This window comes from Chrysochloris asiatica, unplaced genomic scaffold (assembly GCF_000296735.1).
Source record: "Chrysochloris asiatica unplaced genomic scaffold, ChrAsi1.0 scaffold00138, whole genome shotgun sequence".
In the NCBI taxonomy this organism is placed as follows: Eukaryota; Metazoa; Chordata; class Mammalia; order Afrosoricida; family Chrysochloridae; genus Chrysochloris; species Chrysochloris asiatica.
In genome coordinates this window covers 4,110,918-4,122,071 of record NW_006408656.1, presented here as the reverse complement: position 1 = coordinate 4,122,071, position 11,154 = coordinate 4,110,918, and the positions used below count along the sequence as shown (strand labels likewise).

Genomic DNA, 11,154 nt, shown 5'->3' with positions numbered 1-11,154 from the left:
TTTGAAGTTCAAGGTCGGCTCCTTGGAAATCCTATACAGGGTCGCTATGGGTAGGAACAGTCTTGATGGCGCTTAACAACAACAGTAACAAATGGACATTCTTAAGTTGTAGTTTTTAAAGCAGTAGAATACCACGTTATTATCCCCAGAAGATCTGTTGGTTCGTTCCAACTGCGGACCTTTCAGTTAGCAGCAAAGTGCTTAATCATTGTGCCACCAAGTCTCCTTTGTGCAAGAGGTAAGGATGGGTAATTGTGGGTCAGAAAAAGTTGGGCCCCACCTGTGCTCCTCGCCCTCCAGCAGGCGCCGGTATGTGGCAATCTCGATGTCTAGGCCCAGCTTGGAGTTCATCACCTCCTGGTACTCCTTGAGTAAGCGGGCCATGTCCTGCTTGGCCTTCTGCAGGGCCTCCTCCAGCCCGGCCAGCTTGGAACTGGCATCGCTGAGGGCTGCCTCGCCCTGCTGCTGAGACTGGGCCACAGCAGCCTCTAGCTTGGAATTCTGGGGAAGAAGAGAATGAGATGAGTTATGGTTCCTGGGTCTCTCTGTCCATTTCCTGGTTTTGCTCAATTTCTACTGCCCAGATGTGAACAAACCTCCCAGAATATGCCTCTCTCTACTTACTCTCTTGGGTCTATCTGAGTGGCCACAACCAGAGATTCTAGTCATTTAAATGGGCTGGGGAATTAGTGGAGAGATTTTGAAGTCTCTGACATTTTGGCCCAGGGAAGGCCTTCATCATCTCTGGTCTTGGACACAGGCTGACTCATACCTGGCCCTTGGCATTCTCCACCTCAGCTGTCAGCCTCTGGACCTTGCGGTTGAGCCCATTGATCTCCTCCTTGGTGCGGCGAAGAGTCTCACCATGCCGGGTCACTGTGGCCTTCATTTCCTCGCACTGAGGGGGGAAGCAGGGAAGCCCATCAGGATAGCAGGAATGATGGTGCAGATTGTCCAGTGCTCAGCCTGCACAGCCTCACATGGCAGTTCTGACTGTGCCTTCCCAAAGACAGCTGTCTGTCCTCCCTTATCCATCCCTAGGGAAGGACCCTCCAAACTATCCAGTGCATCAGAATCCACAGGCAAAAGAAGACTTTTCTACTCCATGTTTCTTGTTACTGACCTGTCTAGGAGGCAAGTTCCATCAATTACTCACCTTACTGCGGTACCAGGATTCAGCCTCAGTCCTGCTTCGACTAGCGATGTCATCATACTGAGCCTTGATCTCGGCGATGATGCAGTCCATGTTCAGGTCTCGGCTGTTGTCCATTTGGACCACGACGGAGGTGTCTGAAATGTGGGAGTTGAGAACCCGGATCTCCTGCAGGGTTTGGGGTAGATGAAGGAACAAAGAAGAAACCTTAGAACATAACCCCACCCACCACAGACTGACCCAAATTCACAACACCCCTGGGCTTCAGTGTCTTCTCTGCAGTGAGCATCACGGACTGTACCTCCCAGCCAATCCCCTGTCTGACACCTCAACACTAGGTTTGAGTCCTTCTCTTCTAGACTGGCTTCCAGGGTTTCTGTTTCTGGCCCCTCACCTCCTCATACAGATGTCGCAGAAAGTCAATCTCCTGGGTCAGGGACTCCACATTGGCTTCCAGATCTGACTTGCTAAGATAGGCGCAGTCCACCTCCTGCGTACGAATGAGACATGATAGGCAGTTGGGGTCCGTTGCAGCTTCGGAAGGTCATTTTTTCCATCCCCTTGTCTCTAGGCAGGATTTACCTTGACAATTCTATACAGGCATGAGTCCCACTGTCCTGAGCAACCCTGGCCCCTTTGCACCCATTCATTTCATCTTAACATCCAAGACAGCACCTCCTGGTAAAGTCCTTCACTTTGCTATGACCAAATCCCCTTTTATGGATCTATGAGTCAGAGAAGAAAAGAAATCTATTTCCCCTAAATTCTCCCTGCCCAAATTCTTTCTTTCTTCTTCAGTGTTACTAGGATCTTCTATTATATGTTGCCGACTGCATAGGAGTCACGTGCCAAGAAACAGCATCCATGTTTATCTGAATTTGCTTATCCTTTGCTTTTCAGGGTCTCTGGGGCTCTCTAACATCTATGTTTTGGTGCAAACCCCAAGTCAATCCTTTCTTAACCCATTATAAACCTGACATTGGACATTAGCCCTTGTAATAGCCTCCCTTCCTCCTATGTTTTCCTTCACTTTGTGGAACCTACTCCTCCCACCACAGAAGGCTTGTTCTCAGACTCCCCCTATTCTCACTACTTCTGGCTTTGTGATTAGCTCTACAGGTCTGTGTCGTGGGTCCCTGAGCCAGTGTCTCCATTAGCCTGGTGCCTCTGAGGGCAAAATCCTTGGGTTCTTTCCATACTCATAGAGCCCCACCTGGCCTCCTGAAACAGAATCAACAGATGGACACCCACCTTCTTCAGAGCCACAAATTCATTTTCTGCCGAAGCCCTCAGAGCCACTTCCTCCTCGTACCTGACATGGGAGGAGGGAAGAAGAAGGCATTAGGTTTCTCTGAGGTCTCTAGAGAAGGCTCTCTGAGGAGACAGGGATGGAATCTGAGTGAGATCCCTTCTCCTGAGCAGATTCGGTCCTGCTTAAAAGGGCTCCTCAACTTGGTCCTTCTTATTTAGAAAGAGGCCCAAAGTTTATGCTTTCCAGGTCCAGGGAAATATTCCACAGACTTGTAGCTTGAAGTTCATGCAGGGTATCAGCATCCTATTAAATTGTATGTTTTCAGAAGACCTCATACAGATTACCTGTTCCATAAATACTCGTGCAATATTGCATGAGCTTTGTCAAATCTCTCTAGGGAGCAAATCTCTTGCAAAGATTCGGATAATGCTTACTAGTCAAGTCATCCTAATTCTGATTTCAACTTCTGAATGCCCCAAATAGAAACCCACGAGGGGTGAGGCCAAAGGATTGAAGAGTTTTGAGGAAGTCTGGGTAATCCAAGTGATATCCGTTCAAACACAAACTCTGTAAATGTCTACCTTCTGAGGAGTAGCCCAGTGAAATTATGAAAACTGAACTTTCAAATCTCCTGCTCTAAACAGCTGCTGGTCTTCATCCAATGGACCAAAGGTATTTGCAAGGCTGGTTTATCTGGCCCCAGGGTCAATGCCAAAGCAGAACCTCTGTCTGCTGCACTCACTTCTTCTTGTAGCCCTCCAGCACCTCATGCACATGGTTGAGTTCTGAGGCCAGTCTCCCGCTGTCAGCCTCCACACTGTCAGCCTCTTGCCTCAGCGTCTCGATGTAGCCCTCAAACAGGGGCCCCAGGTTGCTCTCTCCGCCCTTGCGGTTCTGGTAGAACTGCAACTTGGTCTCCAGCAGTTTGTTCTGCTGCTCCAGGAAGCGCACCTGCCAGGAGTTGAGAGAGAGAGTCAGTTGCCCTGAACAATTTTCAGAGATGGGGGTTTGCTGAAGTGCTAGCTCATGGATGGTTCACTGGTAGAGATGGAAAGTGGGTAGAAATTACATAATTAAAAACTGAACATACTCATGTTTCTCCAAAGGGAATCCAACCAATTATTGAGCAACATCTGATTTTGGATTCAGAGAGTTGTGGGTAGGCCCTTGGACAACATCTAGATGTGCAGTTCTGAGCGACAGCAAAGAGCAACTGTAAAGTAGGCACCAATTTTTAAAGTAATGAAGGGAGAACTTATAATTCTGCTGTTCTTTCAGTGGATTTATCAGGTGCTAGGATCCTCAGCAGGAGAAATAGGAGGCTTTCTGCTCCCATAAAGATTTACAGCCTCAGAAACTCTGTACAGGGTCGCTATGAGTCAGAACGGACTCCACGGTACATAACAACCACCACCAGGATCCTCGGGGATCTGATAACATAGATCTATACCTATCAGAGATCTTTGAAGTCAGGAGGAGTTGCTTGTTTGCATCAAGGTTGACCTTCTTACTCAGACCAGAAGAAACCCTTCATAGCTAGCTGGTGGTAAGCAGGAATAGCGCCTCTGAGGACTGTGCAGAAGGATCTCAATATCTTATTGTCTTTACCTTCTACCTTTGGGATCACAGAGCTAAAAACCAGTTTACTGGTGCTTTGATTATTCCTTTGGGGTTCAGGTGTCCCTTTATTTTGATATTGCCTCAGAACTAAGAGCTCAGGACACATCATGTTCTTAGGGTGATATCTGAACTGGGAGCTTCTGTAACTGCCCTTGTCTGAGGGTGCTGAGTATATAAAGACACCTTCTCGTTAGATTGGAACTTCTTGCCTTTCCTTGGCTCTGTTTCTCTCATTCATCAGATTGGGTGGTGGGAGGCGGTGACATATATTGTGATTCTGTTATATTCTCTGTGTGTTTGTTACTTGATTTATAAAGCTGTGTATAATGACTTCCTCTTGTTCATTGGAGTTTTTGACTCTGTTGTTTCCGCCATCAAACTGAGAACTCTATAGGCAGTTTCCTGACTCTGAGGTTGTGCCTCAATATCTATTGAATTCTGAACCTGAGCTGGGGTTCAGGAAGGGTGTAATCAAGGACACCCACCTTGTCAATGAAGGCAGCAAACTTGCTGTTGAGACCCTTGATCTGCTCCTTCTCCTCTTGTTTTACACTCTGCGCTTTGGGGTCCATCTTCAGGTTGAGTGGCTTGAGCAGGCTCTCGTTGACAGACACAGAGGTGATGCTGGGGTGGCTGGGCCCGCACACGCCTCCAGAGCGGTAGCCAAAGCTGCGTCCACCAGAGCCAGAGCAGACTGCCCCACTGGTGCTGCGGCTGCTAAAGCTCCCAGAGATGCCTCGGTAGCAGGAGATGCCGCGGTAAGGGGCAGCGGTGATGCAGGTACGACCACTGAATCCACAGGTCATGGTGCCTTTGTAGGTAGGGCTGGGGTGCAGAGGGTAGGTTGAAGTTCTGAAATCCAGGTGGAAACTCCAATGTGCTCCTCTGGGTTCCCCAGCCTTATTTATGTTCAATTTGGGAAGGGGCTTGGCTATGCAGATGAAGTTGGGACAATTTGCCACTTAATGGGCTTGGGCGGTTAGCCAGGGTCCAACGCCTCTCCAAAATGTGTTTTAATGGTGGAGTGACCCACACCCTGTGCTGTGTCCCAGACATCCTGAGTTGTAGAGCTTCTTGGCACTTTTCATCTTGAAAATGCCTCAGGCACTGGACATGTAAAACATTTGAAGGAGAAGCAAGAATGGAGAGGGGTGGGAAAGGAGTCTGAGTGCTGGGAAAAGGATGGGAGAGAGGGGTCTCTGGCAGGGTTGTGTGTGTGTGTTTGTGTGTGTGGGTATGCATATGTACATAGACCAAGTCCAATTATCAGTTTTACATTCAACAAACCCAATAGTTTGTTTCATTATAAAGATTGCATTCTGTTCCATGTAGTATCAGTGGACAGTGTTTATCTCTGTCCACTTGAAGTCTAACATTCCTCGCTTAGTTCATATTTTTTATGAATCATTTTCATTATATAAGAAAATTAGAATTTCTAAGGAATCATTTACTATCCTTTCCAAATTCATGTTTTCTCAAGTGTTCCTAGAATCTTTTATAGGCTTTATGAATGATTGAATTTTGAAGACCAACAGCTTATTTATTGCAGATACCTTTTCCAACAGCATAAATGGGGACTATACATGTGAACACAGGAATAAAAACTGGCCACATATGTTGAAAGACACAATGGAGAATCTCAATATTATCAGTCAGAACAAAGCCAGAGCAATCTGAGGAACAGACCACTAATTGCTCATATGTAAGTTCAAATTGAAGCTGAAGAAAATGACAAGAAATCTATCAAGCCAAAGTAAGATGTCGTGTCTACCCCACTTGAATCTAGAGACCACCTAAGGAATAGATTTAATGCCTTTAACACCAATGACTGAAGACCAGATGATCCGAAGGATGACATCAAAGACACCAAACACAAAGAAATCAAAAGGTCTTAAAAGACAGGAATGACAGAAAAGACCAAAATGGAGGTCAGAAGACACTCTGAAATTTGCTCTTGAATGTAGAGTATTTAAAGAAAATGGAAGAAATTATGAAGGAAATGAGCTGAAGAGAAGATTTCAAAGGGTGGTTTGACAAGAAATAGTAAAGTGTTATAATGAAATGTGTAAAGACCTACAAAACAAAAGGGATGAAGACACTTGGCAGCTTCCATGCTGCAAACACAGAATAAGAAATTTAAACAGAGTCACTGTTCCAAAAAGAATTGGTTGATATTCAATTGTTTTTTTCTGTTGTTGTTGTTAAGTGCTGTCAAGTCCGTTCCAACTCATAACAACCCTGCATAGGGTTTCTGAGGAGCAGCTTGTGCGTTTGAACCGCCGATGTTGTGGTTGACACTCAGCTTGCAATCCAGCATATTATCTTGCAGTGCCATTCTGGGATTCCTCAACCATTTTAGGAGGTAACTGATGATCAAGGACTCCTGGTGTGATGCTGTAGGATCAGCACTGGAATGTGAAGCACATGATCGGCAGTTCAAACCTCCCAAATGTTTCTTGGAACCCTATACAGGGTCGCTGTGAATCAGAGCTAGCTCAACAGCACTTAACAACAACAAATATGATCAAGAACCGATGGCATTAAAGGAAGAAATTCAAGCTGTACTGAACACATTGGTATACCACAGTAAAATTTATTGCTGTCAAGTGAATTCCTCTTCATAGGATAGAACTGCTCCATAGGGTTCCCAAGGCTGTAAATCTTTAGGGGAGCTGACTGCACATCTTTGTGCTGTGGAGTGGCTGGTGGGTTCAAACTGCAGATCTTTTGGCTAGCATCAGAGTTCTTTAACCAGTGTTCCACCAGGGATTTTGTCTATCACACTAGAAAGCACAGCATGTCACATTGTCTCAGTTTTGGTGATGCTAAATTTGGTCACTAGAATACATTTTTATCTTTGCAATTAGAAAGAACCTTGTAGGAACCATAAATCTTTTTATGATAAAAGGCAATTTCCCTTTTATTGCTCATCTAATGTACTTTCTCATTATATGACATTGCTGTTATTAGGTGCCATCAAGTCAGTTCCAATTCACAGCGATCCTATGCAAAACAGAATGAGACACTTCCCAGTCCTGTGCCATCCTCACAATTGTTGTCATGCGTAAACCCATTGCTGCTGCCCATGTGTCAATCCATCTCCTTGAGGGTCTAATTTTCACATTACCCATATGAAGTGTGTATCATTGCTCCAGCTTTGCAGATGAAAAACGGAGGCTCAGAGAGATTTAAATCACCTTCTCAAAGTTCGCTTGCTATCTGGTGCCATGTCTTCTCACTGCAAATTATGCCATACCAGGGATTTCTTGATCCTTGAAAAGCTCAAGAGTATAGAGAAGATTGTTCTGGAGGATGTGTCTGTGCATTTAGGGATGGGGGTTGGGGAATTCAGTGTAAGGAAGATTTGCACAAAGAGGATTGGATGGTAAGAACCAGGAGGGGCCAGTTAGGGATGTGTGTGGCACAAGGTCAATATGGGGCTGTTTGACTTTGCAGAAGGGTATGGACATGGTTTGTAGAACATCGTGGCTGAGAATTAGAGGATGCTTTTGTTATTTGACATGTCTTTTGTGTTCTGTAATTACCTCTGTAGATCATATTATCTTTTGATCCCTACCAGAGTACACCAAGTTCTACAAAATTTATCTCATAAAGTACATAGGTTTGAATCCAGTTGAAGACTTTTATTGTTGTTTGTTATTGTTGATTTCAACTGAAGATGATCTTATGTGTGCAGCAGAGCGCTCCATAAGGTTTCTTACTGCTGCCCTTCATAAGCAGGTCACCAGTCCTCTGGGTGGATTCAGATGGCCTCCTTTTTGGCCAGCAGTCAAGTGCTTAACCATTTGTGCCATCCCGGGTTATAGAGAAGTGAAATGACTTGACAGGCAGCCTCCTGTAGTGGATGCTTCTTAGGGTCCATAGCAGCTAAAATGTGGGGAAGGAAGAAAAGGGTGAGGTTGATGGAAAAAGGAGAGTACCAAAAAGGTGAGTAGAGATCTGGTCAGAGTCGGGCCCTATGACAAGGCAGATGTTGTCATTTGCCCTCTGATCATCTAAAGGAGGTATGTTTCAGCTGAGTGTCCAGTCTAGATAGACTTTATGTGTCTGGAGTAGTCAGACAAGCACTCCTGAGGCTTTTTGTACCCACACCAGCCATCCCGGGCACTGCCCACATTGAGCAGGGATACTCCCAGCAAGCCTATTGCTGTTTGAGGAGTAACACTGAGTCAAGGCACCTTCCACACATCCTTTAAGTGTCATCTAGATGGTTCCAACTTATAACAAGCCTATGTACAACAGAATGAAATACTGCCTGGCCCTATTCCTGCTTCATAATCCTTGCTATGTTTGTTTGCATTGTTGTTGCTACTGTGTCATTCCATCTTGTTGAGGGTCCTACTCTTTTTTTTTGCTGATCTTCCACTTGACTAAGTAAGCATGGTATCCTTCTCCAGGCACTGGTCCATCCTGATACAATGTCCATAGTAATTAAGACAAGTCCCATCATCCTTTCCTCTGAGGAGCATTCTGACTCTTTCTTGCAAGACAGATGCAATCTTCTTTATCCATCAGTTTTTAGATGTGTATAGTGTTGATTTCTGGGTGGCAGCTTCAGTTTCCAGAAATGAATACGAGAGACACTTAGAGAGCCCAAACCCCAACTCACTGTAGGAGCCTAAGCTACTGAGTCTCTCTAGGCTTCATATCAGGCGGATGCTTTACACTGTGCTCTAGTCCTCTGTCACCATGCCTCTGTCTTTGTCCCTAGAAATGCCAAGGGCTTGCCATATTGCTTGACAACGATGTCTCAACCTGTGTTGACAGGAGTCTATGAACATGGTCGGACTTAACTCACAATTTCATTGCTGTTTTCCCCCACTTCCCCTTTTCGGTGACCAACGTGGTCAGCATAAAGACCACAGGTCTTCTCGTGTATTCCCCTTGAGTCTTAGTCTTGAAAGGGGTTTTGCCCTGTGTGCACCTGACCACTTGCCTTGATAGCGACCAAGCGAACAAGTTGCTTGTTCTTGTAGTCGTCAATCAGACTGCCATTTTTGTTTTTGATTTTTCCTTTTGGTCTTTCTTTCAAGAAGTATCTTCTGTTCTTCTAGCTGCTCCAGGCTGGTCTGCTTGTCCTTTCAAGAGGAAATTTCCCACCTCAGGAGATTTTAGATGGGGATCAGGATTCCACCTAAAGTCTTATACAGTGCAAAGGCTCCACAGGAAATCTCCTTCACTGTGAATGTTTGAGCCACATTTTGGTATTCCTTTCATTTATAGGCTGAAGATGGACTTAGAAGATTTTTATGTTTATGTTTCTGTCGATTCATTTCTGTCCCTGTCAAGTGTCTATATTACAATAGTATATAAAGGAAACCAAGATTCAAAAGACAACCAAGTCTCTTAACATTATTTCCCCTCTTTTACCCATTTAACAATACCTACATCCCTGTATCCCAGAGTTTTTGTTCCAAGGTTGTGCATACATCATTATTTTCCTCTTTCTCACTTAGCCCATGCAAACCTGCCTAAATGTTCTCCCATCCTCCTTTTCTTCTAATCTCCAACCCCTTCTTGTGTATTTCCAACCGCCACCCAGTACCCAAACTGTTGTTGTTGTTTTTGTTAGGTGCCATTGAGTTGGTACTGACCCATAGCGACCTTATGCACAGCAGAACGAAACAGTGCTTGATCCTGGGCCAACCTCACTACTGTTGCCACTCTTAAGTCCATCGATGCTGCCACTTGGCCAATCCATCTTGTTGGGGGTCTTTCTCTTTTTCTCTGACCCTCCTCCTTGCCAAACATGATGTCCTTTTCCAGCAACTTCTCCTTCCTGACAATGTGTCCAAAGTATGAGAGATGAAGTTTGGCCATCTTGGCCTCTAAGGAGCACTCTGACTGCACTACATTTAAAATGAATCTATTGGTTCATGACACTTTCAATATTCTTCTGCAACACCATACTCAAAGGCATCAATTCTTCTACGGTCTCCCTTATTCACTGTCTAGCTTTCACATGCATATGAGGTTACTAAAAACACCATGGCTTGGGTCAGGCGCACCTTAGTCCTCAAGTTAACATCTTCTCTCCTTCAGCATTTTAAAAAGGTCTGTGCAGTAGATTTGCCTAATGCAATAAGTTGTTTGATCTCTTGACTGCTGCTTCCATGAGGGTTGATATTTCATCCAAGAAGAATGACGTTCTTGACAACTTCAATCTTTTTTCCATTGATAAGAATGTTGTTTATTGGTCCAGTGGTGAGGATTTTTGTTTTCTTAACATTGAGATGTAATCCATAGCGAAGGTTGTGCTCTTTGATCTTCATCAGTAAATGTTTTAAGTCCTCTTCATGTTCAGCAAACAAGGTTGTATCATCTGCATGTCGTAGGTTGTTAATGAGTCTTCTGCCAATCCTAATGCCACATTTTTCTTCACAGAACCAAGCTTCTTGGATGGTTTGCTCAGCATATATGATGAATAAGTATGGTGAAAGAATACATCCTTGTCGCACACCTTTCTTAATTTTAAAACATTCAGTGTTCCCATGTTTTGTTAGAACATCTGCCTCTTGGTCCAGGTACAGATTCGTCATGAGCACAAGTGTTCCGGAATGCTCATACTTCCCAATGTTGTCCATATCTTGTCATGATCCACACAATCGAAAGCCTTTGCCTAGTCAATAAAGCACAGGTAAATGTCTTTCTGATATTCTCTGCTTTCAGCCAAGATCCATTGGACATCAGCAATGATATCCCTCATTCCATGGTGTCTTCTGAATCTGGCTTGAACCTCTGGAAGTTCTCCTTTAATGTATGCTTGCTGCCGTTTCTGTATTATCTTTTGCAAAGGTTTACTCACATGGGTCATCAAAGAGATTGACCGATGATTTCTGCATTCTGTTGGGTCACCTCTCTGGAATGGGCACAAATATGGATCTCTTCCAGATAGTTGTCTTCCAAATTTCTTGACAAAGATGAGTGAGTGCCTCCTGTGCCACCTCACTTTCTTCAAAGACTTCAATTTGTATTCCATCAATTCCTGGTGCCTTGTTCTTTGCCAATTCCTTCAATGCACCTTCAACTTCCTCCCTCAGTATCATTGGCTCTTGATCACATGCTACCTCTTGAAACGGTTGAACATTAACCATTTCCTTATGGTACA

At 44.6% G+C, this 11,154-nt stretch overlaps 1 protein-coding gene across 1 annotated transcript in view; it reads right to left on the bottom strand.

The window, feature by feature from the left end:
* Nucleotides 1-4,831, bottom strand: part of LOC102826416 (keratin, type II cuticular Hb1-like) — a 56,069-nt gene extending 51,238 nt beyond the window's left edge. Inside the window, exons 1-7 of the mRNA XM_006870129.1 lie at nucleotides 4,511-4,831; nucleotides 3,148-3,356; nucleotides 2,405-2,465; nucleotides 1,548-1,643; nucleotides 1,157-1,321; nucleotides 773-898; nucleotides 281-501 (exon numbers count right to left, since the gene is read on the bottom strand). Coding sequence (XP_006870191.1) covers nucleotides 281-501; nucleotides 773-898; nucleotides 1,157-1,321; nucleotides 1,548-1,643; nucleotides 2,405-2,465; nucleotides 3,148-3,356; nucleotides 4,511-4,831 — 1,199 coding nt within the window. The remainder of the gene's footprint in view (nucleotides 1-280; nucleotides 502-772; nucleotides 899-1,156; nucleotides 1,322-1,547; nucleotides 1,644-2,404; nucleotides 2,466-3,147; nucleotides 3,357-4,510) is intronic.
* Between the last annotated feature and the right edge of the window lie 6,323 nt (nucleotides 4,832-11,154).